The sequence below is a fragment of the Ranitomeya imitator genome, chromosome 4, assembly GCF_032444005.1.
Source record: "Ranitomeya imitator isolate aRanImi1 chromosome 4, aRanImi1.pri, whole genome shotgun sequence".
In the NCBI taxonomy this organism is placed as follows: domain Eukaryota; kingdom Metazoa; phylum Chordata; class Amphibia; order Anura; family Dendrobatidae; genus Ranitomeya; species Ranitomeya imitator.
In genome coordinates, this window is record NC_091285.1 from 34383561 (window position 1) to 34410549 (window position 26989).

At 45.1% G+C, this 26989-nt stretch overlaps 1 protein-coding gene across 1 annotated transcript in view; it reads left to right on the top strand.

Annotated features, from left to right (window-relative positions):
* GEMIN5 (gem nuclear organelle associated protein 5) overlaps positions 1–26989 on the top strand; it is a 42683-nt gene that overhangs the window by 11670 nt on the left and 4024 nt on the right. The window contains exons 6-28 of the mRNA XM_069763508.1: positions 192–311; positions 1770–1902; positions 2137–2299; positions 2556–2768; positions 2907–2992; positions 3544–3626; positions 3717–3853; positions 4567–4640; positions 5546–5727; positions 6486–6625; positions 8682–8853; positions 10946–11164; positions 11875–11994; positions 12261–12386; positions 13322–13417; positions 15201–15338; positions 15545–15692; positions 15797–15916; positions 17385–17595; positions 17710–17970; positions 20128–20290; positions 26163–26562; positions 26641–26731. Coding sequence (XP_069619609.1) covers positions 192–311; positions 1770–1902; positions 2137–2299; positions 2556–2768; positions 2907–2992; positions 3544–3626; positions 3717–3853; positions 4567–4640; positions 5546–5727; positions 6486–6625; positions 8682–8853; positions 10946–11164; positions 11875–11994; positions 12261–12386; positions 13322–13417; positions 15201–15338; positions 15545–15692; positions 15797–15916; positions 17385–17595; positions 17710–17970; positions 20128–20290; positions 26163–26562; positions 26641–26731 — 3596 coding nt within the window. The remainder of the gene's footprint in view (positions 1–191; positions 312–1769; positions 1903–2136; positions 2300–2555; positions 2769–2906; positions 2993–3543; positions 3627–3716; positions 3854–4566; positions 4641–5545; positions 5728–6485; positions 6626–8681; positions 8854–10945; positions 11165–11874; positions 11995–12260; positions 12387–13321; positions 13418–15200; positions 15339–15544; positions 15693–15796; positions 15917–17384; positions 17596–17709; positions 17971–20127; positions 20291–26162; positions 26563–26640; positions 26732–26989) is intronic.

Genomic DNA, 26989 nt, shown 5'->3' on the forward strand with positions numbered 1-26989 from the left:
ATATGAATATTTCAGGCCGGCGGTCCGGCAATCCTTTTAAATCTGTTAGTCTCTTTGTTAGAGATGCTAAAAAAGAATGGAAGATATAGACGGGTGCATTAGTAATCCCGAAAACACGCCGCTCTTCACCTCTGCGGCGCCGCTTCTCTCTGTGCTGGTTTTGATATGGATTTTATGTTGCTTTTCATCAGGAGAAGAACCGAATGCAACCAATGGTGATCTCCTGCCGGAGTCTGAGAATAAGGGCTGCTACCTGGCCTCAGGCAGCAAAGATCAGACCATCCGGATCTGGAGTTCCTCCACAGGCAAAGGTAGGAGCCCTCCAGGTTTATTTACATTAATGGAAAAGTTATTTGAATTTTCACATCTTCATATTTCAGTTTTATATCCCCCATCAGTGCGGACAATTTCGAAGAGTTTTATAAAAAAAAATCCGCTTTTATTTATATTGTCTTTTGCATAATCTACATGGCTAAGGGGGCATCTGAAGTCCTGCATGGACGCTCTGCTGACATTTTTTTCCCCTTAAGGGCTAGGCTCTTATTGGCTGGTTGCCTGTTTAACCCTGTGACGATCTCCCAGTGCAGCAATTCTCCTGCTTCCTGTGATGTCACATCGACCGAGTAGTTCCTTCTCTTCTGGTGGAGCGATTCTCCTGCTTCCTGTGATGTGATATTGACACAGCAGTTCCTTCTCTTCCGCGAACGTCATGTTGATTGGCGGCCGGCTGTCAATCTACAGGACGTCAGCAGTGACACCCCATTGGAAGAGCAGAAGAGAAGGAACTGCTCTGTCGATATCGCGTCACAGGAAGCAGGAAAATTGCTCCACCAGAAGAGAAGGAACTGCTTTGTCGATATCACCTCACAGGAAGCAGAAAAATCGCTCCACCAGAAGAGAAGGAACTGCTCTGTCGATGTGACCTCACAGGAAGAGGGAGAACTGTTTGCAGGAGCGGTCTGTGATCGATCTGGACCGGGAGAGATTGTTGCAGGGCGGCATAGACAGGTAGTTGGCAAGTAACTAGCTGCCGATAAGGTCCTAGCCCCATAGAGGGGGAAAAAGTTCCGAACAACCCCTCTAGGTGGATGTTGGTTGTCTATGGCTACTTTTATTGTGACCCACCCCTTTTTAAAAGGGTATTCCCATCTCATGAAGTGATGGTATGTCGCTAGGATTTGCCTTTCCTTTCTGATTAGTGATGGTCTGACCTCTAGGATAAAAATGGGGTCAGACCGCCCCTTTCAGCAATGAAGGGGTGGCCATGTTGATCAGCATTGTTGCTCCTTCGCAATTCATCATATCTCCTTAGCCGCGCTCCTAGACCACCCAATTGTGCAGGGAACTCTAGATGACGCCATTAACTTAATTCTCATAATCAGTGGGGTTCTTGTGATAAGCCATCACCTTATGATCGATGGTAGTCCCATTCCTAGGACACCACGGGTGCAGCATCAATTCAGCACTGTGACCTCCTCATACCTCCTTATCGGCGCTCCCCACATCCAGTTGTCCAGCGATCTGCAGCTGACCCCATTAATTTCATGTTCAGATTTGCAGGGGTCTCTGAGTTTTCTGATCTTGAGATATGCCATCTCTTATTAGATGGGGACACCCCGCTCACATGATTCCTACTCGATTTTGCGTTTCTTAAGAATTATCGGGAGTGCTTAAAGATGTGTGATTGATGTCCGCAGCGTTACTTCATACATTTTTAGGTTTTGTGTTTTTATTTACTACAAATTTTATTTTTTTCTTTTCCCCTTTAGGCGTTACGACTCTGAAGTTGCCATACCTGAAGAGGCGAGGAGGAGGGATGGATCCTACGGTGAAGGAACGCTTGTGGTTGACCGTCCACTGGCCTCATGGGCATCCGACCCAAATAGTATCCAGCTGTTTTGGGTTAGTGATGAGTCTAACCCAAGCATGTAATAGTACCCCAGAAGCTGCGTCTCAGAGCTCGCAATAACTTGGTTTTGAGGGTTCCCCTCTGTCGAAAGAAATGTGCATACTGCTCACAATTGGGCAAAGTTGTGCCAACAGTTGAGCTACATTCATCTCTCTCATTCAGCTAGTCTGGTGGTCTCCAGTGCCTATAATGGGGTATGTGTATTTTGTCGTCCATTGTCTCCGCAGGGGTGAGCTGCTTCTGTGGGATTTAACTAGGAGCGGAAAGCAGAAATGGAGTCTTCTGGGCTCCTCGGAAGGGCAAAACCATTCCCGAATTGTGTTCAACCTTTGCTCCCTAGTCACAGAGGAGGGGAAGGAGCTGCTTCTGTCGACATCTATGGATCGGGATGTGAGTTTTGTTCATGTGATGTTAAGCTGCCACTCATTCGAAGTGGCGCCTATGACACTGCCTCTTCGCGACGTCCTACCTGCAGAAATGGTGCCAATTATCTTTTTCTAATGACCACAACACCTGCCAGTCGGGCACAGGATTTGTAGAAGTGACTTAATCGTCTCCCTTTTCATGAGTTTTTGGTTATAATACCGCTATACAGTGTCTTTACTGTTACTTACTACCGTGCTCACGTGCCGTCTTCTCCGCATAGGTGAAATGTTGGGACTTGGGCTCCCTCTCTTGCTGTTGGTCGTTGAGCTCGCTCGGAGGCTTTGTGTACAGCCTGGCGTTCTCCCCAGTGGCCTCGGGGTGTCTGGCGGTCGGAGTGGGGGACGGTATGATTCGCGTCTGGAACTCCCTATCTGTCGTTAATACGTACGATGTGAAGACGCTGTGGCAAGGGATCAGATCGAAAGTGACTGCGGTACGTACGCTCACTCCGGTATCTCCAGCGTCAGACGGCTGGCAGTCCTGTGCAAGAAAATTGTCTCGTGCCGACTAAAAAAGGATTGTCGAAGTTGCCTATATGGGGTTTTCTCACTTGAACCTTTCCTCTCCGCAGCTCTCCTGGCATCCAACTAAAGAAGCCACTTTAGCCTTTGGGACGGACGATGGAAAAGTTGGCATTTATGATGTCTTTTCCACCAAGTAAGACCTAGAACGTTGACCACCGAGTATTTTCTTCTCCTGGCAGATAACAGAAAGTAATACCTGAGTTATTGTTATTTCTGAGTCTTTCTTTAACATATTAAAGGGTATGTTTCATCCTCCTTTTTTTTTTTTTTCTTTTTTTTTTTTCGAGAGCTCAGCACTCGTTCCCCTGTCTCTCAGCTTCCTTCTTGCTGGAAGGGATGGTGTGCTGCCGATCGCTGACCGTTCGGACCAGAGGCACGGTGGCAGGCGCCGCTCGCCCAAATTTCTTTTTTAGTTGTTGCCTCTGCAGCATTGTAAAAGGACATGGGCACAAAAGCTGGTCGGATCTAGCACTTAAAAGTTCTGCGCTCTTCGCCTAGGAGACCAGCCACCTCTGATGGACTATGGAGGTGGCCGGTAACCTTGGAAATGGGCTGCAGAGCGTAGTTTTGAGGAAGGAGAGGATTTTTCTTTTTTTCACACGTATTCAGACAATCCCTTTAAATAGGAAAAGGAAAGATAATATTTTTTAAGTCCATTTCACCCTTTTTCTTGCCCCTTTGCAGACCCCCTCAGATTTCCAGTACTTACCATAAGAAGACTGTGTATTCCATGTCCTGGGGTCCTCCGTTGCCCCCATTTTCTTTTGGTAAGATAGAGTTCGTCTGTTTTCTACCTGTGAATCACACAAACTACAGAAATAAACTCTACTTTTGTTGTCGTGTGTATTTTTCACCAGGTGCTGAAGGAGACCGGCCTCCATTCACCCTGTATAGTTGTGGTGGGGAGGGGATTATTTTCCAGCACAACCCCTGGAAGTTGACTATGGAGGCCCAAGATATTAACAAACTTATCCGAGATACAAATGACATTAAAGTAAGTTTGTCTCTCTGCACGGGCTTGTACTCAATATATCTGCACACTTTCCATGTGCGCGGACTCTAAAAATACATAAGGAGAGACCTGTCAATCATGCGGAGCTGGCGGGGAGTAGTCATCCTGGTCGCCTCGTCCCTGGCCCCTGATGGGCGCCTCGTCCCTGGCCCCTGGTGGTCGCCTCGTCCCTGTCCCCTGATGGTCACCACGTCCCTGGCCCCTGATGGTCGCCTCGTCCCTGGCCCCTGATGGTCGCCTCGTCCCTGGCCCCTGATGGTCTCCTCGTCCCTGGCCCCTGATGGTCGCCTGGCCCCTGGTGGTCGCCTCGTCCCTGTCCCCTGATGGTCGCCACGTCCCTGGCCCCTGATGGTCGCCTCGTCCCTGTCCCCTGATGGTCACCACGTCCCTGGCCCCTGATGGTCGCCTCGTCCCTGGCCCCTGATGGTCGCCTCGTCCCTGGCCCCTGATGGTCGCCTCGTCCCTGGCCCCAGATTTGTGGTATATATTATAAAGTATGTATTTGGGATAATTGAGCCTGGCAAAACATGGGTCAACATGAATCATTTGACAGGTTCTGTTTAAAGTGGTCATTCGGGGCGAAACAGGCTGATTGCTCTAGGCTAGACGGCCATCTAATGTGCATGAGTAAAGAAAGGGTACAGGGGTTTGGGCCACTTTGTGCGCTAATTAGCTTCGTTTTCTGAATTTTTCAGCACAAGTTACCACCACATACGGAATTAAGTTGGAAACCAGACTGCGAACATTTAGCTATTGGTAATGAAGATGGGTACGTAATCTCCCATAATCTAGATCTACCGTAGCAAAGCCATTGGTGGCCGTGTAGATGTGGCTTTGAACCTTTTTTTCAACCACGGACAATTTTCATTTCTCCTCCTTTTCTTCCGAGAGCCATACTTTTAATTTTTTTATTTTTCCGTTATAATAGCCATATGAGGGCTTGTTTTTGTTTCTTTGGTTTTTTTTTGAGGACGAGTTGTAGTTTTGAATAGCACCATTACTTTCACCACATAATCTACTCCATGGCGAGAAAAATATTCCAAGTGCTGTGAAATAAAAAATTAAATTCCGTTATTGTTTTTTGGGGTTCTTTTTTCTCAGCGTTCAGTGTTCTATAAAATTACCCTGGTAACATGAATCTCCAGGCCGGTACTGGAGATACGAATATTTAATATTATTATTATTATTAGATTTGTATTTTTTTTTTTGCATATACTTGAAAAAGTGCTACATTTGGAACGAAACGTCAAAAGAAAAATTTATAAATAATTGTGCTGCCTTTTATTTATTTATTTTTTCTTTTAATGTTTTTGTGTAGTCGACCTATGCAGTTGGCCTTCATAGGTATACAAAGATAGCAGCAGTGGGGGTCTTCGGATGGCCCCCTGCCATCTGGGTGCTAATAGGTGCATGAATTGGTGCAGACGAAGGCTACACGTCAGTCATCAAAGCTAGCTCTGGACGCTGCTGTTAGATGCTGGCTGTATAACACATCCAGCACCTACAGCCAGATCGAGTCCACCATCAGAGGACCCCCTTCTTCAGGCTGGCTTCCCATTCCGGCTCATGGAGAAGAGTCCCTCTGTTGCCCCTGTGCCCACCTCAGTATCAGAAGAGGGACTCTGTGAGTGTGAGCTGCTTATATCATCGTTTTTCTTTTTTGTGTATTTGCAGGAGTGTCGAGATTTTTCGGGCTCCACATCTTCAGCTGATCTGCACCATTCAGCAGCATCATAAAATTGTCAATGCCCTGCGCTGGCACCATGACCACTGCGAGGATCCCACCCTGAGCTTCCTCCTGGCATCGGGGTCCAATAATGCTGTGATCTACGTACATAACCTGAAGGGGGTGCTAGGTGAAGTGCTCTAGTGTAAATATAGTTTATATCTGTTTACCTGTGCTAAGAGACTCCTAGAAATGTGCCCCCTACCATCTACTGTGTAATGGCTGTGTCTGAACATGCACAGCTGCTCCAGCTCATGGTTGACACACAACACTGCTCCTGACCAAGGGGAAGGATAAGTCACTTATGATAAATGAGTATACAGATCAAACATCAGGGGCGAACAGCTGCTGCTTTCTGAAGTAACACATTTCCCTGTCTGTTTCATCACAGGAGCGAGTATTTCTGCCTTATTTCCAGCCCTCTGAGCTCATCATAAATCAAGTCAGTGACACAGGAGCTCAAGTGGCCGCTGAGCTTATATGTCACTAACTTAATTTATGATGAGCTCAGACAGAAGGCTGGAGACGCTACAAAAATACTTGTTTCTGTGATAAAACACGCAGAGAAATGTATTGCCTCTTAGCTGCGAGCCCCTGCTGTTTCATCTGTATACTCACTTATCATAAATGACTTATGCGTCGGTCTGGCCAGGAGCTGTGTTATGTTTCGACCATGAGCTGGAGCAGCTCTGCGTGGGCAGACACAGCCATTACACAGTACACAGCAAGGGCATATTTATAAGATTATTTCAGCACAGGAACATTTTTTTTAACATATCTAATTGTGGAAGTTATTATTTGAAGATGTATTGATTAAAATGTACTTTGTTCTTTGGATAACCCCTTTCATGCACTTATGGGATCTTATTTTATGTTGTGTTGCTGCAGAGAACTCTGCTGAAGATCCAGTCACCATCACAGATCCTTTTCGGACCCTGTCAGGACACACTTCCAAGATCACCAGTCTGTCTTGGAGCCCTCATCATGATGCCAGACTGGTATCTGCCAGCTACGACGGCACCTCTCAAGTAAGAAGAATTGGGAGATAATTATTGTTGTTCCTTTTGGGGTTTCCAATACATTTCACACTGGAACATGGTGGGCCGTCATCCGTGCAGTCTTGTGACTTGTCACTTACGGCGGTGATGCCACTGTTGGCACTTATGGCAACTTGTTACCATGGTCATGGTACATGGACAAGATGAGCAAGACGGCGCCATGTTCTTGAGTACACAGTGGACATGTGTTGCTGGAATAGACAAATATGTTAAAGGGGTTTTTCCACTTCTAGGATATTGATGGCCTATTCTCAATTTCTGGTCTATGGGGGTCTGATAACCCACCAATTAGCTACGTAAACCATGTACGGAGCCACAACAGCACAGCTCTGCCGTTCTCAGTACTGCAGCTCAGATCACATACCTGGAAACGGCCATTAAAGGGGTATTCCCATCTCCAAGATCCTATCCCAATATGTAGTAGGTGTAATAACATTAGCAAATGCTTCCAATTACAAATGTAGTATAGTTTTTCTCATTCGCTGTGTCACTTTCCTCATATGCAGGCATTGCAGGACCTTAGGTATCCATGGTTACGACCACTGATATAGCGACAGTTGGCTAGTTCCTAGCGTCGTAACCAGGGATACCTAAGGTCCTGCACATGAGGAAAGAGACATAGCAAATCAGAAAAACTATACTACATTTTTATTTGCTAATTTTATTATTATTATTACACCTACTACATGTTGGGCTAGAATCTTGGAGATGGGAATACCGCTTTAAGTTTAAAAATAAAATCATCCACAAAGATGGAGACCCCTGTATGTATCAGTCTGTAGATTATCCTCTATTCATACAATAGGGAACAACTTTCTGATCTCTGGGGTGTTTGACAGCTGGGACCCCCATGGATTCTTCCTAGCGCTATTTTTGGGGATCAGTTGGACCCCATTTATCAGTATTAATCTCCTATGGTATGGAAATGACTCCTAGTGGACGTATTCTTGTACTGTAATGCATGTGGATTGGTAAAGCCTATTAGTAGTTTGCTTGCCTGATAGCACATTTTAGATTGTGTGGCTAAAAAAAAAAAAAAAACCACTATGTTTTGTATATCTCTCAGGTGCACATAATTCATGAGAGCAGATGGAGATTTTTTTTTTTTTTTTGTCATTTTGAGGTCAAAATATTTCTAAAATGATCTCCATCACCTCCCATAGAAATCAAGGCTACCTATATACCTTATAAGCAGCCTTTTCTTAAAGCGGTATTTCCATGTCCTAAAGATATGCCTTCTTTATGATCGGTGGGTGGTTGACGGATGGAAGGGGCTGCAGCGCTGGTGTACCCCTGCGGCCTTGTCACTGTTTCCTACACTCCAGACACTGCTGGGAATTACCGCCTGCCCCATTAATGTGAAAGCAGCTTCCTATACGACCAGGTGGTCCAAAGATTGCACCACCACCGATCATAAAGTGATGAGAGAACATAGTAATATAGACTTGGCGCTCGCTCACAAATCCACATAGCAGCTGTAGTTTCCGGTCTGTGCTACGGCCGCAACTCTCTGCCCGACCGAGGGTCTACTTACCCGAAATTAATAGCATCATATATGACTGTGAGGTTGTTGGTTCAAATTAGAAGACCGAGAAGTGTGCCGGTAACACAGAGCACAAAGTATGGTCGTGTGAATAAACTCTTACACTGCCTGACCTGCACAGATGACTTTTCAGCAATCTCATTATCATCACAGTCTGGTAACCGTAAATTACTCAGAATTCACCATTCACTATAGGTGACGATACAGCTCACTTCCTCCCACTTGCTGCATAGAGCATGTCCACAAGAATCTTCCATTGAAGTCAGTGAATCGTCTCCAATCGTCAGGTTCCTGGTGTAAAATATCTCTAAATGCTGTTATAAAATAATAATAAAGTAATAAAAAAAAATAGATAAAATTGGAAGAAAAAAAACAGGTTAGAAAAAAAAATGGCCGGTGTGAATCATTTTTAAAAAAAAATCCTAGGCCTTGCGCTCCTTTGTCGTTTATTTCAAGGTTAATGAGTCCATGTTTCCATTTCAGGTTTGGGATGTGCTCCAAGAGGAGCCGATCAGTAACTACCGGGGGCACAAGGGGCGATTGCTGTGTGTGCAGTGGTCTCCAGTGGACGGCGACATGGTGTGGACGGGGGCAGACGACTTCTGTTTACACAATTGGTCCATATCAAAGCAGGAGCACAGCAGACCCCCCAAAGGTCAGTTCTGACTTTTTTTTTTTTAAGGGGCATTCATTTAGAGTCTCAACTCTTAAGCAGAAGTCCATCTGTGAAGTTTCACAGGTAGTGTTCCTTGGGAAAAGGTATGCAAATTATCTCAACTCCAGAAGGACAAAACCTCCTAGAGGTAATTACCCTGCAAGTCCGGGTCTGACCCATATGGAGGTGTGAACCATGACTTAGGACAAGGTAGTGGACTGGTTGGTGGCTTCCCAGAGCCGTGTCCTCACCCAGCCAACAACAGTTTTGAGACTCTCAAATTTTGGTTCTTACACCCAACTTTTGTGTTTTTATATCTGTTAGTCGGATGTTTCTCTACTTACCGAAATACAAGTATCAGCAAGTCAAATACTTTGAGTTTATGTAAAAACTCAACATTTACAGTGGTGATCCTTATTTTCCAAGATGTCTGCCCTTCGTCCTGGCGCCTGGATATCAGCTTCTGGGCCAAATCCTGACTTGATGACCGCCCATTTGTTTCTAATCAAAGTTTAGGGTTTATTGCAACTTCTGTGTTTTTTTTTTATCTTCCCCCTTTTTTGCCGATTGGTTCTCAATCCGCTTGAAATCTGGGGAGTTTCCTGGCCATCTATGTAAAATGTTCATGTTTTGTTCACCGACCCACTTGGTTATCACTTTTGCCCTATGACATGGTCTCCATCATGGAAAAAGCCTTCTTCATCCCTCAGTTGCTCCTGTAACGTTAGGAGAAGTTGCTTTTGGAGGATGATTACATCCCATTCTTTATTCACGTCAGCGTTCTTAGGCAAAATTGTGAGTGAGCCCCCTCCATGATGAGAAGCCTCCATACATGAAGGGTCTCAGAAGGCTTTACTGTTGACTCATGGTAGTTATCACCTTTTCTTCTCGAGACAATCATTCTTCCAGATGTCCCAAACAGTCTGAAGGGGACTTCATCAGAGAAAATAACTTTCCCCAGTTCTCTGCAGTCCAATCTCGGCACTTCGTGCAAAGCTAATTTCTCGGATGAAGCCTCCTTCAGATTGTTTGGGACATCCAGAAAAATGATTGTCCGGAGAAGAAAAGACGAGTGCTACCATAAATCCTGTGTGATGCCATCAGCAAAGCATCGTAAGACCATTCATGTGTGAGGACTTTTCATTCATGGAGGGAGTTTGTTCACAATTTTGCCTAAGAACACGGCCATGAATAAAGAATACGACCTAAACATCCTCCAAAGAGCAACTTCTGCCAATGATCCAAGAGTAATTTGGTGATCAACCATGCTTTCTCCATGATGTAGATGGTGTCTCAAGGCAAAAGTAATAACTTAGTGGCTCGATGAAAAAAACTTTTTGGGTCCATGGCCAGGAAACTCCCCAGATTTCGATCCTACTGAGAACTTGTCAATCCTCAAAAAGTGGAAGGAGAAGAATGGGCAATGGTTAGGATTTGGCCCAGAAACTGACATCCAGCTTCTTGGCCGAATATGTGATATTTGGTGAATGACATACTTTCGGTTAAGGTGTTAGACCCATGTTTGTTAAGGACGAAGTAAACTTTCCTAGACAGTTTAGGCCGCAAGTTACTGCGGCCGCTGCCTGCAAATCCATCACCTTGGTCAGCTGTTGTTCTTCCCATCTTTGGGGATAGCTGTGGAACGTCCCATGGTTCTATGTCGTCCCCCCAATGTTATTTAATGAGAACAATGGGTTTTCGTACTTACTGTACAATCCTTTTCTCATTGAATACATTGGGAGATACAGCTCCTACCTTATTTTTGGTTCTCCTGTCCGAGGGTCAGTTCCTGTTGACTGTGGGTCTTTTCTTCACCAGATTCTGGTTCCTGGTTGTTTCTCATTATAAATTTTTTTAGGGGTTGCTCTCCTACCGATTTCTGAGCTGCCTAGTGTCCTTGGAGAGGGTATAGCCCACCAGATGAGGTCGAGCCCCTTAGTAGAAGGGCCCTTACCGACGACCAGTGTCTCCCAATGTATTCGGCAAAAATCCAATTTTCACCTAAACTGAAAAAAAAAAAAAAAAACTTCTGAGTATCTCCCACCATTGTTCTAACCATAGCAAAAGCAAAACTTTTTTTTTTTTAAATTAGGTAAGAAGTCCATTGACCTGGAAAAAAAACGTACTCTTCAAGTCAAAAGCAAGGCCAAGAAAAAGAAAAAGACGGAGAATATTTCTCAAGAGGTCGTCGGAGAAGTGGCGAGCAGAGAACCAGAAAGCCCTAGTTCCCCAGCACAGAACGGGACCTCTGACCAAGAAGACAATGGGGCCTGTCCTGAGATCGTGCCTGATAAAACAGCCCCGCGGGAAGGTATTGTAAGATGTCTGTCTCCGAACGCCGGATCCAAGTGTACGACCTCGAACGTCTCAACCAGTACAGACAGAAAGTTGCACGAATGCAAATTGTAGCCACTTGCGCCCCTCTTGTTTCAGCGACGAGCCTCCCACCCAAAAAAAAAAAACACCTTTTGACATCTCTTATTGAAATGTCAAAACAACTCTACTGCGGTATAAATAATTAAGTGAGAAAAAAATGAAAAAGTTTGATAAGTATGTAAGCTGTCAAAGTACGGCCAAGACCTCGACGCTGATTCTTCCGCCATAAATGATGCATTGGCGTGAATTATTTACAGCCGCAGGAGAGGTTCCCCTGACCCCAATGACCTGCGCTTGTTGCAGCAGGAACGTCTCTCAGGCGAGGGTTATATCCTCCATATTGATTTACGATCTACAGAATTATAATAAAGCTTCACATGATATAATATCTCTAGTTTTAGTACTTTTAGTTGCTTTGGGGCTTGAATATAATAAACACATACCACATTACTTAGCATTGACCAGATAGCTCATTCTTATACTGCAGGGATCTCCCGCTCGCTGACCTTTGCAAGATTACAGCTTCTAACAGGCCACCGACAGCATGCTGGGAGTTGTAGTACTAGAACTGCTTGGCAGCCAAAGCTTTTTGTAAGCCGGTAATGTACAACACAATTAACACCTCCCCTCCTTGTATAAACTTAGCTGCCGCTGACCCTCCGCCCGTGTCCGAAGCTTCCCCTCTGCCCATTGTTGAGCAGCGCAGCCCAAGCCCAATGATTAGGAGAACTGCACCCAGGAAAGAGCAACCAAAGGAGAAAGGAGGTTCGTATCCATTTGCTGGACGATTCATATCAACTTGTAGTAATTGCCAAGATTTTAATATTAATTTAACAATTGCTTGAATAGCAATTCCCTAATAAAACTATATTTTTGGAATCTCCGCGAGTGCACAGAATTCACTCCTGTTGTGAGGCCCCAAGCAAATGACAGACCCCTGTAGCCCCATTGAGTGTTCATGTGCATGGAAAATATATTTTTATTATTATTATACCTGACCCTCATCATATTGCATTTATGTCAACCCCTAGACCTCCAAAGCCGAAAGAAGAAATCCCGTTCTCTACTTCCGATTAGCACCAGCAAAGACCACCGCTCCAAAGAAGAGCAACATCGGGACTGTGTGAATTTGGCAGCCGTCCTGTGCGCCAGTGGAGGTAAGGGTGTTTCAGAATGTAACCCCCTACTGTACCTACCTGGCAATGGGGTTACCGTTGACCCTAGTTTGCAGTTTCAGGTGAATTTAGTAGAAATTAGGTAATGGTAATCCATGTCTGACCACTAGGGGGCAGCCACAGCTTCAACTGTGACCACCCCCAATCGCTAGAGTGAGGGTCTCTATAGTCATCTGTGCAGCCAAAGTGAAGAGGTTGAATAGAGCGGTGGACTGCTCACGTGTTAGGGGGCTGACTGAAGCGGCCGAGCGCTGGCTCTTTTAACCCTACTTTCATTGGAGTGTCACCGCACATGTCAACCGACGCGCTAGCTAAACTAGTGCATTAAAAAGGACCTGTAACCAGACTCTCCCCTTATTTTATTCCCACTGCTCCCCCGAGTTTGCCCTATTTAGAAAACAAACAGTACACCATACAGTTCCAGAGATACAGGTCTTTTTATTTTTTTTACAAAGAAGGCAGTTATGCAGACCTGCCCCTGAGGATCCTGAAAGCCACTCCCTGTTGGAAAAGACTGTAAAAAGTGGACACTTTTAAAATAGTAACTAGTGATGAGCGAGTGTGCTCAGATAAGGTGTTATCTGAGCATGCTCATGTGCTAATAGAGTATCTTTGACGTGCTCGAGTCGCTGTGGCGGCATGTCTCGCAGCTGCGGCGACTCAAGCATAATATTCGAGCACACCAAAGATACTCTTTTAGGACACGAGCATGCTCGCTCATCATTACTAAGGACGCGTCTGTGAACAACAAGCAGAATAGTGAATACAGCTCTTGAGGGGAATGGGGTGTAACACCTGCTGTAGAGTTAGGGGCATCTATACATCTCCTGAGCAGTCCTCGCTGCTGCTTACCCCGTAATCTGGCAGACATATTGTGCCTGAATACTGACTGTCTCCTCCTTGTTGTCTCTTTACAGAATCCTCCATGGGGAGAAGTTCTTTGAATGATCTTTCATCTCATCTCGGCCTCTACAGCGATAGAGCGTCGCTGCACCGACTCATGGAGGAAGAGGGTCAGCAAAAAATTACTTTTCTGACTTCTACCTATTGAATAAGCATTGACATTAGTATTTACAGGGAAACTGTCATCAGAAAATGTCCTGTTTTAAAGTTTTTGTGTGGCATGTTTTTTTTTTTTTTTTACAAGGTTCTTTTTTTTATCATAAGCAAAATGAGAAATATTGTAATTTTTACACTGGCCACCAAGGTTTTTTTTAGACTCCTACTTGTGCTGTCTGGAAGAGTTTACACCAGTTTCCTTATCAGAGGCAGGATTAGGCTATGTGCACACGTTCAGGATTTTTCAAGTTTTTTTGGCCGTTTTCCGCGGAAAAAACGCTAAAAAAAGCTTACATTAAGCATCCCATCATTTCAATGCATTCCGCAATTTCTGTGCACATGCTGCATTTTTTTCTGCAAAAAAAAATGCAGCATGTTCATTAATTTTGCAGATTTTTCGCGTTTTTGCCGCTATATTATTGCATTGGGAAGTTCTGGAAAAATCCACGAAAAATCCGCAAAAAAAAATGCGATAATGTGAAAAAAACACATACGAATGTCCTGCAGAAAAAGTCCAGTTTTGTTCAGGAAAATTCTGCAGACATTCCTGTGCACATAGCCTTACAGTCACTGATGATAACACCTCTATACACAGCTGATAACGACAGATCCACTAATCTCAATAGATGTCACAGCCCCCCTCCCTTCACATTTACTTTTTCACATGTTCATTATATGCTTCAATACAAAAGCTAAGGGTCGGGATTTGACCATTATGGCTAATGTACATGTGTTGTTTCCTGATACAACAGGAGGTTAGTTTGAAAGGTCGGTGTGAAAATTGCAAGATTTCTCATTTTTATTTTTAATACAGATTGTGATGCAAGGAAAAAAAAATATTGCTGAAAAACTAACCAGATCTCCCAATAGAAACTGATGATGAAACTTGGGTATGTATGAGTGTAGCTAGAGCTCCCTTATAAAATGTTGTGGAAGACGGTTACATGACATGGTAAGACTGAGCTCCGCAACAAGTCACAAGGTAGTTATACTGCATTAGTTAGGTATCTTCCAGGCAAAGATATCAAAGCAGACTGGAGTCTCAAGCTGTGCTGTTCAAACTTTGATGAAACACCAAAAAATGGGGAACATTGAGGACTGTTGACTAGTGATGAGCAAGTGTACTCGTTGCTCGGGTTTTCCCGAGCACGCTCGGATGACCTCCGAGTATTTATGACTGCTTGGAGATTTAGTTTTCATCACCGCAGCTGAATGATTTACAGCTACTAGCCAGCTTGATTACATGTGGGGATTCCCAGGCAACCCCCACATGTACTCTGCCTGGCTAGTAGCTGTAAATCATTCAGCTGAGATGATGAAAACTAAATCTCCGAGCAGTCATAAGTACTCGGAGGTCACCCAAGAGTGCTCGGGAAAACCCGAGCAACGAGTACACTCGCTCATCACTACTGTAGAGGCTTTGGTAGGCCAAAGAAACTTGATGCAGCAGATGAAGGACACATCATACTTTCCTTTTGAAATCGGAAGATGTCCAGCAGTGCCATCAACTCAAAACTGGCAGCGACCAGTGGGACCCAGCTACACCCATCTACTGTTCGAAGTGGTCTTTATGGAAGAATTGCGGCCAGAAAACCATACCTTCTAGATGGGAAAAAAGGCTAGCGACTAAACTATCTTCATGCAAACTATGGTGTAGGAAAATGGCAGTACGTGCAGCTTTACTTATGTAAAAATAGCTTAATTTTGTAAATTTTTCCATTCTGCTTGTTTTTGCAGGAAAAGCTCACCTGGAGAGCGGACACTCGGAGCTCCAGCACCAGATCTCGCTGTGGAAAGGAGACCTGAAGGGGGCGTTACAGCTAGCTGCGGAGAGGGGCGAGCTCACAGACCAGCTGCTTGCTCTGGCACCAGTGGGTAGGTATTGGGAATGTATATATTGTCAGCCCTCTAGAACTATTCAATAATACGACAATTAAAGGGTTATCCACAACTTATCGACTACTGGGACCACCAGCAATCTGATGCCAAGTCCAGATTTGAATGAGCCGGTTTAGGGACCCCCCAAGATGTTGAGTCCTGTTTACGCCACTGGTTGAAAATCACTGTCATTGTTCCTTTAGCCGGATACAAAGTTTGGGTTTGGACAGTTGAAGCCTACGTGAAGCAGCTGTGCTTCCAGGAACAGTACGTAAAGGCGGCCACCCATCTCCTCTCCATTAATAAGGTCTACGAGGCCGTGCAGCTCCTGAAAGGAAACCACTTGCACAGGTCGGTAGCTCTGCGGAGGGTTATAAGGGGGGATTCAGCTCTTCTTTTGGTTTCTCAGAGCTGAAGGGTGGGATGTCCGTTTATAAATTTGGTTTGCCTTGCAGAGAAGCCATTGCTGTAGCCAAATCTCGTCTGCAACCAGATGACCCCATACTCCGGGATTTGTACACTAGCTGGGCCACGGTACTGGAGCAAGATGGCCACTACTCCATGGCTGCTAAGTGGTAAGGTTGGGCCAGATAGCAGGACTAAGTAGGTAAAGGACTGGGTGAATGGTCAGGATTATTTGCTTCCCTCAGCCTGATTATTATTATTATACATTTTTATAGCGCCATTTATTCCATGGCGCTTTACATGTGAATACGGGGCAAATATAGACAAATACATTAAACATGAGCAGATAACAAGGCACACGAGTACATAAGGAGGGAGGACCCTGCCCGCGAGGGCTCACAGTCTGCAGGGGGTGGGTGAGGATACACTAGGAGAGGGAAGAGCTGGATGTGCGGCTGTTCAGTAGGTTGAGGATCACTGCAGGCTGTAGGCTTCTCGGAAGAGATGAGTCTTCAGGTTCTTTTTGAAGGTTTCTATGGTAGGCGCGAGTCTGATGTGTTGGGGTAGAGAGTTCCAGAGTATGGGGGAAGCACGGGAGAAGTCTTGGATGCGGTTATGGGAAGAAGAGATGAGAGGGGAGTAGAGAAGGCGATCTTGTGAGGATCGGAGGTTGCGTGTAGGTAGGTACCGGGAGACCATGTTACAGATGTATGGAGGAGACAGGTTGTGGATGGCTTTGTATGTCAGTGTGAGGGTTTTGAACTGGAGTATCTGGGTCTGATAAAAATGATATACAAATTGCTTCATCCGAGAGAAAGAGGTCTGGAACTCTAGCGCCACCTATTGGAAGTAGCAATCCTAGATGTCATTATCGACCCTTTAACAAGCCTTGTCACATGACTTATGATAATAGCCAAACCAGATACTCTGTTTGTAGACAAGTGTATCAGGGTGTTTGCCTCTCATCAGTGCAATGCAAGAGGTCTGCTTTGTCTCTCATCCAGTCAAATCAGATCTCTCGCTTTGCGCTGATGAGGGGCAAACACCATGAAACACTTGTCTGAAAATAGAGCACCTGATTTGGCTTTTATTCTAAGTCATGTTGCAAGGCTCGTTAAAAGGCCAATATTAACTTTTAGGATTGCTACATCCAATAGGTGCCACTAGAGATCAAGTCCTCTTCCCAAAAGTCTCCTTACACTTAATATTTGGACACTGAAAGTCATATATTCTTTTGTTTGTTGTTGTTGCTACCCTGGTGATTGTATGTTGAAATTTTTGCCGTGTACCCTTTACACCATGTGCAACTAAAGGGGTCGGTTAATGAAAGTCTAACTTGTCCGTATGTTATACTAGGAGTGATTGACCTAGATGGGGATACACGAACTTGGCCGATTCCTCTACAAGGTTGACCATATGTGGCATCTCTGCTGTGATACAACTTTTTGAGGGATTTCTTAAAAAAAAAAAAAAGTGCGAATTCCCTTTAGCCTGGCGCGGAGAATTCTGTTCCTGCATACAATACACCAGAGAAACTGGCCTAATGGAGACATCTCCGAGCAGTAGCAAAGGGGTTTTATTTTCTGTAGAACCTCATTGATCACTGACCGTAATTCCGCCCTTCTGTTTTACCCGCAGTTTTTTAGGGGCATCATCCCCGTATGATGCAGCTAAGGTCCTGGCCAAGAAGGGGGACCTGCTGTCTCTCAGCACGGCCGCTGAACTTGCTTTAATATCCGGAGAGAAGACTTTGGCAGCGTCGTTCGCCCTGCGCTGTGCCCAAGAACACATCGCTGCTAAGAACTGGGTTGGAGCCCAGACATCTCTGAAGCAGCACCCCACCCTCATGGTAAAATACTTCAGTAATCCATTAGCAGCCAGCCAGTCTGCTACGGACATCACTTCTTTTTGGGTTTAGGAAGAATGTGTAAGTTCTGCTTATATATATTGGGTCATTTTACAGGGGCACGGGCTAGTGTTTTGTACCAGTGAGCTGCTGTTTACCCACGTCGAGGACAAGACACCTGTAGATTGGAAGACGCAGACCACCCCATGTTTGCATGATTGGGTCGGACATGGCAGCGAGGAGCCCTTCATTACTAAACTCACGGGTCTGTGGCAGGTGGAGTACGGACTGTGCTCTGAAGACCAGTACAATGAGGTGTGTCAGCAGCTGCGGACATCAGACACGCCGCCAACCACGGCCAACACCAGCCCCAAGCAGGTAACCGAGCCATGCGTAATTGTCGCATGGTATTTACATTAGTTGTACGTTTCTTAAAAGGGTATGCCCAACTTATACAGCGACATGCCATCACATTATGATCAGCTGGGGTCCGACAATCAGGACTGATTCTGAGATGAAGGGGCCACAGCACTGGTGTAGTTGTTCCTGCACAGCAGCACTGTCTATCTATTTTCCATCACTTTATGAGATTGAAAAACCCTTTTAAAAGGGTTTTAACTCAACAAGACAATCTTTTCTCATGTTGACCCCTTAGCGACAGCTGCCATAAACTGACGGTGGATGTGCGCTATCACTTTATGAAGTAGGATCAAGGGTACAGCCATGGGTGCCAGCTGTGTCCCATAGCTGGCACCCTACCCTAACTGATGCGACCGGATCTACCTCGGATCACATTAGTTTACCCTTTTAAATTCCACTGTCAACCGTGGCCGCGGCACGTAAAAGGACCCCAATATGGCAGCCATCACTAAGGACGAACATCGGCATCAGGTGCCATAGCAGCCAGGGACATACGACTGGAGATCGTTGTTTTTACAGTACACTGTAATATTACAATGCAGTGTATTGAATATGCGATCAATCAATTGCAGGTTAAAATTTCCTAGATGATTGAATTAAAAGTGTAAAAACATTAAAAACATTTTTTTTAAAACCATATAAGTTTAAATCATCTCCCATTTCCCCAAACATAAATGGTAAAATAGAAAAAAAAATCATATTTGGTATGTAATTGCCTGCACTAATAAAATATACAAAGATTTATTTCATAAATGTCAAAGCGAGAAAAAAAAGAGCAAAACACCAGCAAATGCGTTTTTCCATTTAGGAGGTCAGGATAATTTTTGTGAAGTGCAAGAATTTTCATCACAAGTAATAATATCAATTAAAATAAGGTGTATTAAAAGAAAACCTTTTTGACTGACCGTGTCAAAATGTAGCCTGGGTTCTGCTATGGAAGAGACCAGACATGTCGCATAATAAACGTAATCAAGTAGAGGGACAAGGATCACGTATCGATAGTTAGGGTTAAATGAGGTATCGTCTTGTATTATGAATATGAATAACTTACCCAAATATCCTATAGTATGCCCACTCTAAAATAGTAATTTTAATTAAAGTGCTTACCCATATTGAAGAATATTGCACAGGAGCGGGCCGTACCCCTAATGTGCGTTTCGGGGTACCTTTTTCAAAAGAGAGTATAGTAAATGCCCAAGGGCCGATGTTCTATATCCTCTCTAATTAGATCGCACAGTTAGCGCGCATGCGTACTGTCATATACCCTGAAAGTAAATCCTTCAGTTCCGGCACTCACCAAGGGCACATGTCTAGGAGAAATGTCTGGGTCAATGTATGTTTAATAAGAAGCTCCATGAAGCCTTTCGAGCAATTATTGGCCCGCTCCTCCTATCCAGTTTTCATAGAATCCTAGAATGTTAGAGTTGGAAGGGTCCTCCAGGGTCATCGTGTCCAACCCCCTGCTCAATGCAGGATCCACTAAACCATCTCAGACACGTCTGTCTAGCCTCTGTTTGAAGACTTCCATTGAAGGAGAACTCACCATCTCTCGTGGCTGCCTGTTCCACTCATTGATCACCCTCACTGTTGAAAAGTTTTTTCTAATATCTACTCTGTATCTTCTCCCTTTCAGAACCATTTTAAACCATATTAGTTCAGTTTCAAGTGAGGGGAGGACCTGTACCCGTAGACCCCTGGGTATTATCCCCTTCATGACATATTTTTCCCCCCAAAAAAACGTTGTTCCACCACGTCCTAGTTCTTCTGTGGAGTAGTGGTTTCAATTTATGGATCTCTCTCTTCTTAGGATTTAAAATCAAATTAGTGTCATCCTTAAAAGCCTCATTGATCTGAGGAATCTCTGGCTCTGAAATCCATCTATGTCTGTCGAACAGCCGTGGGGACTCGAACATATTATTCGAGCACGCCAAAGACACTATTAGCGTACGAGCATGCTCAGATAACACCTTAACATGCACACTCATCACTAGTATTATTGTGATGTATTTTTAATTGTTCAATAAACTTGATAACGTACTCCGTTTTTTCTGTTTTCTGTATGATTTTCATCACTGGTTTGTATTCCTTATCCTGGTTATGTTTCTAATCACGCAGCTGCTTCTCCACATCGCCCATGAGGTGGCGCTGTCTGCTCTGAGCTACTTATCAAAGAGCTGGGATGAGATGGCGGCAGCATTACTCCGCGCCCTGTCCCGCTGTCATCACGCCGGACAGTTCACGTTAATGCAAGAAATTTCCAAACTGCTGATTCCAAAAGGTAAGGATTGTACCTGATCCGAAGTCACACTTTTTCCGGAATTGGCATTTTTTTTCCAAACTGCTATCCACCATGTGACCTACAAGTGGCCATATAACGCATTTACCTGTCAATCAAGTATTTCTTCCCACCCGCTATCCCTCTGCTCGGCCTAGTGTGCATGCGTGCTCAAAGGGGAGAGGGGAATAAGCACCCTTTTTTTTTTTTTTTTTTTTAACCCCTTCATGACCCAGCCTATTTTGACCTTAAAGACCTTGCCGTTTTTTGCAATTCTGACCAGTGTCCCTTTATGAGGTAATAACTCAGGAACGCTTCAACGGATCCTAGCGGTTCTGAGATTGTTTTTTCGTGACATATTGGGCTTCATGTTAGTGGTAAATTTAGGTCAATAAATTCTGTGTTTATTTGTGATAAAAACGGAAATTTGGCGAAAATTTTGAAAATTTCGCAATTTTCACATTTTGAATTTTTATTCTGTTAAACCAGAGAGATATGTGACACAAAATAGTTAATAAATAACATTTCCCACATGTTTACTTTACATCAGCACAATTTTGGAAACAAAATTTTTTTTTGTTAGGAAGTTATAAGGGTTAAAATTTGACCAGCGATTTGTCATTTTTACAACGAAATTTACAAAACCATTTTTTTTAGGGACCACCTCACATTTGAAGTCAGTTTGAGGGGTCTATATGGCTGAAAATACCCAAAAGTGACACCATTCTAAAAACTGCACCCCTCAAGGTACTCAAAACCACATTCAAGAAGTTTATTAACCCTTCAGGTGCTTCACAGCAGCAGAAGCAACATGGAAGGAAAAAATGAACATTTAACTATTTAGTCACAAAAATTATCTTTTAGCAACAATTTTTTTATTTTCCCAATGGTAAAAGGAGAAACTGAACCACGAAAGTTGTTGTCCAATTTGTCCTGAGTACGCTGATACCTCATATGTGGGGGTAAACCACTGTTTGGGCGCACGGCAGGGCTTGGAAGGGAAGGAGCGCCACTTGACTTTTTGAATCAAAAATTGGCTCCACTCTTTAGCGGACACCATGTCACGTTTGGAGAGCCCCCGTGTGCCTAAAAATTGGAGCTCCCCCATAAGTGACCCCATTTTGGAAACTAGACGCCCCAAGGAACTTATCTAGATGCATAGTGAGCACTTTGAACCCCCAGGTGCTTCACAAATTAATCCGTAAAAATGAAAAAGTACTTTTTTTTCACAAAAAAATTCTTTTAGCCTCAATTTTTTCATTTTCACATGGGCAACAGGATAAAATGGATCCTAAAATGTGTTGGGCAATTTCTCCTGAGTACACCAATACCTCACATGTGGGGGTAAACCACTGTTTGGGCACATGGTAAGGCTCGGAAGGGAAGGAGCGCCATTTGACTTTTTGAATGAAAAATTATTTCCATCGTTAGCGGACACCATGTCGCGTTTGGAGAGCTCCTGTGTGCCTAAACATTGGCGCTCCCCCACAAGTGACCCCATTTTGGAAACTAGACCCCCCAAGGAACTTATTTAGATGCCTAGTGAGCACTTTAAACCCTCAGGTGCTTCACAAATTGATCTGTAAAAATAAAAAAGTACTTTTTTTTCACAAAAAAATTCTTTTCGCCTCAATTTTTTCATTTTCACATGGGCAGTAGGGTAAAATGGATCATAAAATTTGTTGGGCAATTTCTCCCGAGTACGTCGATACCTCATATGTGGGGGTAAACCACTGTTTGGGCACTCGGCAGGGCTCGGAAGGGAAGGCGCGCCATTTGACTTTTTGAATGGAAAATTAGCTCCAATTGTTAGCGGACACCATGTCGCGTTTGGAGAGCCCCTGTGTGCCTAAACATTGGAGCTCCCCCACAAGTGACCCCATTTTGGAAACTAGACCCCCCAAGGAACTTATCTAGATGCATATTGAGCACTTTAAACCCCCAGGTGCTTCACAGAAGTTTATAACGCAGAGCCATGAAAATAAAAAATAATTTTTCTTTCCTCAAAAATGATTTTTTAGCCTGGAATTTCCTATTTTGCCAAGGATAATAGGAGAAATTGGACCCCAAATATTGTTGTCCTGTTTGTCCTGAGTACGCAGATACCCAATATGTGGGGGTAAACCACTGTTTGGGCGCACGGCAGGGCTCGGAAGGGATGGCACGCCATTTGGCTTTTTAAATGGAAAATTAGCTCCAATCATTAGCGGACACCATGTCACGTTTGGAGAGCCCCTGTGTGCCTAAACATTGGAGATCCCCCAGAAATGACACCATTTTGGAAACTAGACCCCCCAAAGGAACTAATCTAGATGTGTGGTGAGGACTTTGAACCCCCAAGTGCTTCACAGAAGTTTATAACGCAGAGCCATGAAAAAAAAAAAAAAAATTATTTTCTCAAAAATGATCTTTTAGCCTGCAATTTTTTATTTTCCCAAGGGTAACAGGAGAAATTTGACCCCAAAAGTTGTTGTCCAGTTTCTCCTGAGTACGCTGATAACCCATATGTGGGGGTAAATCACTGTTTTGGCACATGCCGGGGCTCGGAAGTGAAGTAGTGACGTTTTGAAATGCAGACTTTGATGGAATGCTCTGTGGGCGTCACGTTGCGTTTGCAGAGCCCCTGATGTGGCTTACCAGTAGAAACCCCCCACAAGTGACCGCATTTTGGAAACTAGACCCCGAAAGGAACTTATCTAGATGTGTGGTGAGCACTTTGAACCCCCAAGCGCTTCATAGAAGTTTATAATGCAGAGCCGTGAAAATAATAAATACGTTTTCTTTCCTCAAAAATAATTATTTAGCCCAGAATTTTTTAATTTTCCCAAGGGTAACAGGAGAAATTTGACCCCAATATTTGTTGTCCAGTTTCTCCTGAGTATGGTGATACCCCATATGTGGGGGTAAACTACTGTTTGGGCACATGCTGGGGCTTGGAATTGAAGTAGTGACGTTTTGAAATGCAGACTTTGATGGAATGCTCTGCGGGCGTCACGTTGCGTTTGCAGAGCCCCTGATGTGCCTAAACAGTAGAAACCCCCCACAAGTGACCCCATTTTGGAAACTAGACCCTGAAAGGAACTTATCTAGATGTGTGGTGAGCACTTTGAACCCCCAAGTGCTTCATAGAAGTTTATAATGCAGAGCCGTGAAAATAATAAATACGTTTTCTTTCCTCAAAAATAATTATTTAGCCCAGAATTTTTTATTTTCCCAAGGGTTACAGGAGAAATTGGACCCCAAAAGTTGTTGTCCAGTTTCTCCTGAGTACGCTGATACCCCATGAGTGGGGGTAAACCACTGTTTGGGCACACGTCGGGGCTCAGAAGGGAAGTAGTGACTTTTGAAATGCAGACTTTGATGGAATGGTCTGCGGGTGTCACGTTGCGTTTGCAGAGCCCCTGGTGTGCCTAAACAGTAGAAACCACCACAAGTGACCCCATTTTAGAAATTAGACCCCCCAAGGAACTTATCTAGATATGTGGTGAGCACTTTCAACCCCCAAGTGCTTCACAGACGTTTACAACGCAGAGCCGTGAAAATAAAAAATCATTTTTCTTTCCTCAAAAATTATGTTTTAGCAAGCATTTTTTTTGATTCACAAGGGTAACAGGAGAAATTGGACCCCAGTAATTGTTGCGCAGTTTGTCCTGAGTATGCTGGTACCCCATATGTGGGGGTAAACCACTGTTTGGGCACACGTCAGGGCTCGGAAGTGAGGGAGCACCATTTGACTTTTTGAATACGAGATTGGCTGGAATCAATGGTGGCGCCATGTTGCGTTTGGAGACCCCTGATGTGCCTAAACAGTGGTAACCCCTCAATTCTACCTCCAACACTAACCCCAACACACCCCTAACCCTAATCCCAACTGTAGCCATAACCCTAAACACAACCCTAACCGCAACACACCCCTAACCACAACCCTAACCCCAACACACCCCTAACCATAACCACAACCCTAATTCCAACCCTAACCCTAAGGCTATGTGCCCACGTTGCGGATTCGTGTGAGATATTTTCGCACCATTTTTGAAAAATCCGCGGGTAAAAGGCACTGCGTTTTACCTGCGGATTTTCCGCGGATTTCCAGTGTTTTTTGTGCGGATTTCACCTGCGGATTCCTATTGAGGAACAGGTGTAAAACGCTGCGGAATCCGCACAAAGAATTGACATGCTGCGGAAAATACAACGCAGCGTTTCCGCGTGGTATTTTCTGCACCATGGGCACAGCGGATTTGGTTTCCATATGTTTACATGGTACTGTAAACCTGATGGAACACTGCTGCGGATCCGCAGCCAAATCCGCACCGTGTGCACATAGCCTAATTCTAAAGGTATGTGCACACGCTGCGGAAAACGCTGCGGATCCGCAGCAGTTTCCCATGAGTTTACAGTTCAATGTGAACCTACGGGAAACAAAAATCGCTGTGCCCATGCTGCGGAAAAACTGCACGGAAACGCAGCGGTTTACATTCCGCAGCATGTCACTTCTTTGTGCGGATTCCGCAGCGGTTTTACAACTGCTCAAATAGAAAATCGCAGTTGTAAAACCGCAGTGAAATGCGCAGAAAAACCGCGGTAAATCCGGCATAAATCCGCAGCGGTTTAGCACTGCGGATTTATCAAATCCGCAGCGGAAAAATCCGCAGAGGACCAGAATACGTGTGCACATACCGAAACCCTAACCCTAGCCCTAACCCTACCCCTAGCCCTAACCCTAACCCTACCCCTAGCCCTAACCCTACCCCTAACCCTACCCCTAACCCTACCCCTAACCCTACCCCTAACCCTAACCCTATTCTAACATTAGTGGAAAAAAAAAAATTTCTTTATTTTTTTATTGTCCCTACCTATGGGGGTGACAAAGGGGGGGGGTCATTTATTATTTTTTTTATTTTGATCACTGAGATAGATTATATCTCAGTGATCAAAATGCACTTTGGAACGAATCTGCCGGCCGGCAGATTCGGCGGGCGCACTGCGCATGCGCCCGCCATTTTGGAAGATGGCGGCGCCCAGGGAGAAGACGGACGGGACCCCGGCTGGATCGGTAAGTATGATGGGGTGGGGGGGGACCACGGGGGGGGGGGATCGGAGCACGGGGGGGGGAATCGGAGTGCGGGAGGGGTGGAACGGAGCACGGGGGGCGTGGAACGGAGCACGGGGGGGCTGGAACGGAGCACGGGGGGGTGGAACGGAGCACCGGGGGGGTGGATCGGAGTGCAGGGGGGGTGATTGGAGCACGGGGGGGTGATTGGAGCACGGGGGGAGCGGACAAGAGCACGGGGGGGAGCGGAGCACTGGACGGAGGGGAGCCGGAGCAGTGTACCGGCCAGATCGGAGGGCTGGGGGGGCGATCGGAGGGGTGGGGTGGGGGCACACTAGTATTTCCAGCCATGGCCGATGATATTTCAGCATCGGCCATGGCTGGATTGTAATATTTCACCCGTTATAATGGGTGAAATATTACAAATCGCTCTGATTGGCAGTTTCACTTTCAACAGCCAATCAGAGCGATCGTAGCCACGAGGGGGTGAAGCCACCCCCCCTGGGCTAAACTACCACTCCCCCTGTCCCTGCAGATCGGGTGAAATGGGAGTTAACCCTTTCACCCGATCTGCAGGGACGCGATCTTTCCATGACGCCGCATAGGCGTCATGGGTCGGAATGGCACCGACTTTCATGACGCCTACGTGGCGTCAAAGGTCGGGAAGGGGTTAAGCGTTGAGTCTTTGCAGGTTTTTCCAATACTTTTGTGTAGCATCTATCCAAAAGTGGACTGTCCCTTTAAATAACCATATTTCACCTATTTTCCAGCAGCAAAGCTCTGTCCGTGCTGTAAGACATGAAATCTCTTTTCCTTTGTTCTCAGGTTGTGATGAGCTAAGAGGGAACCTCAGCCCAGAGAATAAGGAGAGCGTGGCGGCGTGCGACAGCGTGCAGGCGTTCCTCGCTTACATCAAGCTTTACGAGACGTGGTGGAGTCAGTCAGAAGTGAAGATGGAGATCTCTTCTGGAGAAGGTGCAGACCTCGCTGCCCCAGGGGAGGAGGATTCTCCAGAAATCCTGTGTGACTTCGGGGTGCTGCTATCCGACCTGCATGTCGGCTTCCAAAACGCACAGCGGGAGATTGCGGATGTCCAGCAAGCTCTCCGCGAGATGATCCAGCAGCATCAGAGGAACCGGCAGATCCACGATAGTTCTCTAGAACTAGACCAAGACTCAAACCCAACATCGTCATCCGAGACCGGTCCTGACGACAAGAGCCAGACGTGAGTAGACTGTGAGACTCCCATGGATTACTTTCTCCGTAAGCTCCGAAATTAATTGTCAATTGGTCGTTTTTACAGCTCTAACCCAAATCCGGTCTCGCTAACGGAGCTGATGAAGAAGCTTTCCACCGCGAACCATAAACTGGCGGATTTTCCTGAGTACTTAAAGGTAAGGAAAGCGTTTTAAAGTGGCTCAGTTTTAAAAAGGTCATCAAACCGTGCCGGACTAGGATGTCAAAGGCCCACCGGTAACATTGACTCTGGTGGGCCACTCTTCAGCTACATGCAAATATCACATTACCCTTATTCACAAATTTGCCTATTTTTCTATGTAATAAAAAGGGGTAGTTTATTAAATGAATGTTGAGCTGAAACAAGTGTATTGTGCCAACTATTTCTCATATAAGCCGAGTTGAGAGCCCATTCT